The sequence below is a fragment of the Vidua chalybeata genome, chromosome 14 (genome assembly GCF_026979565.1).
Source record: "Vidua chalybeata isolate OUT-0048 chromosome 14, bVidCha1 merged haplotype, whole genome shotgun sequence".
NCBI classification, from domain to species: domain Eukaryota; kingdom Metazoa; phylum Chordata; class Aves; order Passeriformes; family Viduidae; genus Vidua; species Vidua chalybeata.
The window spans coordinates 3,666,998-3,669,962 of NC_071543.1; the positions used below are offsets into that span (position 1 = coordinate 3,666,998).

Genomic DNA, 2,965 nt, shown 5'->3' on the forward strand with positions numbered 1-2,965 from the left:
AACACCCTCGGCCACAACAGGAAGCACTTTTGGGGTGAGGAGTCGATGTTTAAGGTCAGAGTTGGGGCAGGGAGAGGAGCGGGGATGCTGGGACTCTGGATACATCTCCCAGCCCCTCCTGTGCTGCCAGCTGGGAGTGCTGGGCTCTGCCCCCACTGGGGTGGGCACACACGGCAGGGGCCAGCCCCAATCCTGCCCCTCCCAAGTGGAGGAGGCACTTGGGAACTTCTCTGGGAATTGTGGAATCATGAGGGACCTCAAAGCCCACCCAGTGCCATCCCTGCCATGGCAGGGACACCGCCCACTGTCCCAGGCTGCCCCAGCCCGTGTCCAACCTGGCCTTGGGCACTGCCAGGGATCCAGGGGCAGCCCCAGCTGCTCTGGGCACCCTGTGCCAGGGCCTGCCCACCCTCCCAGGGAACAATTCTCATCCTCACAGCCAAGAATTCCTCCACACTCTTCCCCAGCCCCTTCTCCAACCAAAATCAGCTAAAGGTGTAAAATCCCTCAATAGAGATGGTCTGAGGCAAACCCAGGGGAATCAGATCCTGCTCTGTGCTCTATCCTCTGCTGCAAATCAGGAGCTGAGGTCTCCTGTTCTTTCTCCCCCTTCCCTTCTCTTCCCTTCCCACTTTTCCACGTGGGCACTACTTTCTGGAGAAACCTCAGCAGCAAAAGTGAACTTGTGACCACAAATTCCCAGCGCTTCCGCAGATTTCAGGGATTCACTCCGGGGGGTGGAGCAGGTTTTAATCAGGGTGTCCCTGGGGCAGGCTGGGATCACGGCTGGTGCTGCAGGTATTTGGCCAGGGCTCTGGGGATCTCCAGCTCTCCCAGGGTGGCCGAGCGGCCGGGCTGCTTCAGGAGACGCCTCATGGCCAGTCGGGATTGGGACAGCAGTGATTTGGGATGAGCTGTGGAAGGAAAATCACATGGTCACCTTCAAGACACACAACCCTGCTGCCCTCCAACTCAGCATTATCCGAAGGAAAGGGACATGGATTGAGCAGGCAGCATTGGAACACAATGATCTTTAGGTCCCTTCCAACCCAAACCATTCTGTGGTCCTATGAAAATTCCATGATCCTGTGAAAACTCAACCTCTCTGTTGGGGCTGGGGCTATGGACTCAGGCACAAACTCCCATGGGAGCTGGGAATGGAGAAGAAATCTCCCATCTCCACATGGAAATAAGTGCAGGATTTTAGACTTGGGCAATACAGGAAAGCCCAAGCTGAGCAGCAGAAAGGAGAGCAAGGGTGAAGAGGAGGTAAAGGGGGGGTAAAAGGGTGAAAGGGGGTAACCCCACAAGTGAGGGGAAACCCAGGCTGTGGGAATCATGGAATCACAGAAGGGTTTAGGTTGGGAAGGGAATTTAAGCTCATCTCATTCCACAGGCAGGGACACCTTCCACTATCCCAGGTCGCTCCAAGCCCTGTGCAACCTGGCCTTGGACATTTCCAAGGATCAGGGGCAGCCACAGACCCACACAGCCAAGTGATGCTGCAAGGGAAACCGAGGCTGAATGAAAACCCGGGTGTGGCTGTTGGGAAGAGGGAATCAGAGCAAAGCTGTGCCCGCTCCAGCCCCGGGCACGCAGCCAGGTCACCTCTGGCCTGCAGCAGCAGCTCCAGCCCCTCACTGCGCGGGGCCGCCCTGTCGGCGGGCACGCTGGGCAGGTACACGTTGGCCCCGAAGTCGATGAGCAGGCGGATGAAGTCGCTGTGGCAGCCGTGCCTCAGGCACGTCTCCAGCAGGGTCTTGGGCTCGCGGATCTGCGCCAGGACGCCCTGCTCGGTGCAGTTGTAGTCGGGGTCAGCGCCGTGCAGCAGCAGCAGGCGGAAGCACTCCAGGTGCCCGTAGGCCGCCGCCAGGTACAGCGGCCCGGAGCAGGCCGCCGAGTTGGCCGCCCACTCGGGCAGCCTCGCCCGGACGTTGGCCTCGGCGCCGTGCTCCAGCAGCTGCCGCAGGATGGCCGTGTGGCCGTCCCTGGCGGCCAGCAGCAGCGGCGAGCAGTTGTTGTAGGCGCTGCCCGCGGGGCTGGCGCCGGCCTCCAGCAGCAGCCGCACACACTCGCCGTGCCCGTTGCTGACCGCCACGAAGAGCGGCGTCTGCGCCTTCACGTCCAGGCTGTCCACCTGGGCGCCGTGGGCCAGCAGCAGCCGCAGGCTCCGCACGCAGCCCCAGGTGGCCGCCAGGCGCAGGGGGGTGCTGGGCACGCCCCAGCCGCTCCTGCGGTTGATGAGCCTCTTGTACCTGTCCTGGGACAGGAGCCTGGCCAGCGTTTCGTGGTCGTCTTGGCACACTGCCCGGCTCAGCTCCTCGCTCTCCTCGCTGTCCTCCTCGTCATCCCTGGGCTGCAGCAGGGAGAACATCTTGTTGATGTCCATCAGGCTCATTTTGTCGGGTCTGGGCTCCATGTGCTGCTCTCATGGTAAAGGACGAGGCCAAAGATCTACAGGATGGCAGAACCAGCACCACCCCCGGGTTAGAACCAGTCCCTGACACCGACAGCTGCATTTTAGTGCAAGTTTATACTCAACATCAGGAAGATTCTCCAAAAACTGGACAAATGTTGGATGAGGATGCTGCTGATGTGCTCATGGGCCTGGCACCACGTGAGGAAATCCATGTGGGTGAAAGGCTGAGGGAACAATGGAGCTCAGTGCTGTAGTGGGCACATGGGTCAGGATCCCATAAAATCATTGATTGGTTTGGGTTGGGAGGGACCTCAGAGCCCACCCAGTGCCACCCTTGCCATGGCAGGGACACCTTCCCCTATTCCCAGGCTGCTCCAAGCCCCAGTGTCCAACCTGGCCTTAGACACTCCAGGGATCCAGGGGCAGCCCCAGCTGCTCTGGGCACCCTGTGCCAGGGCCTGCCCACCCTACCAGGGAACAATTCCTAATTCCCAATATCCCATCCATCCCTGCCCTCTGGCAGTGGGAGCCATTCCGTGTGTCCTG

General features: G+C 60.4%; 1 protein-coding gene across 1 annotated transcript; it reads right to left on the reverse strand.

The window, feature by feature from the left end:
* Window positions 1-734: 734 nt before the first annotated feature.
* Window positions 735-2,419, reverse strand: ASB12 (ankyrin repeat and SOCS box containing 12). The gene is made up of 2 exons (XM_053955520.1): window positions 1,609-2,419; window positions 735-914 (listed from the first exon to the last, which is right to left on the reverse strand). Exons 1-2 carry the CDS (start codon window positions 2,417-2,419, stop codon window positions 781-783), a joined length of 945 nt encoding a protein of 314 aa, XP_053811495.1. The 3' UTR covers window positions 735-780.
* Window positions 2,420-2,965: the final 546 nt, after the last annotated feature.

What these genes read in the sequence shown, in the direction of transcription:
- ASB12 (XM_053955520.1), bottom strand. Translation starts at nt 2,419, where the DNA reads ATGGAGCCCAGACCCGACAAAATGAGCCTGATGGACATCAACAAGATG. An exon ending in GCTGCTGCTGCAGGCCAGAG is followed by an intron (nt 915 to 1,608) that starts GTGACCTGGCTG and finishes TTCCTTCCACAG; the next exon opens with CTCATCCCAAATCACTGCTG.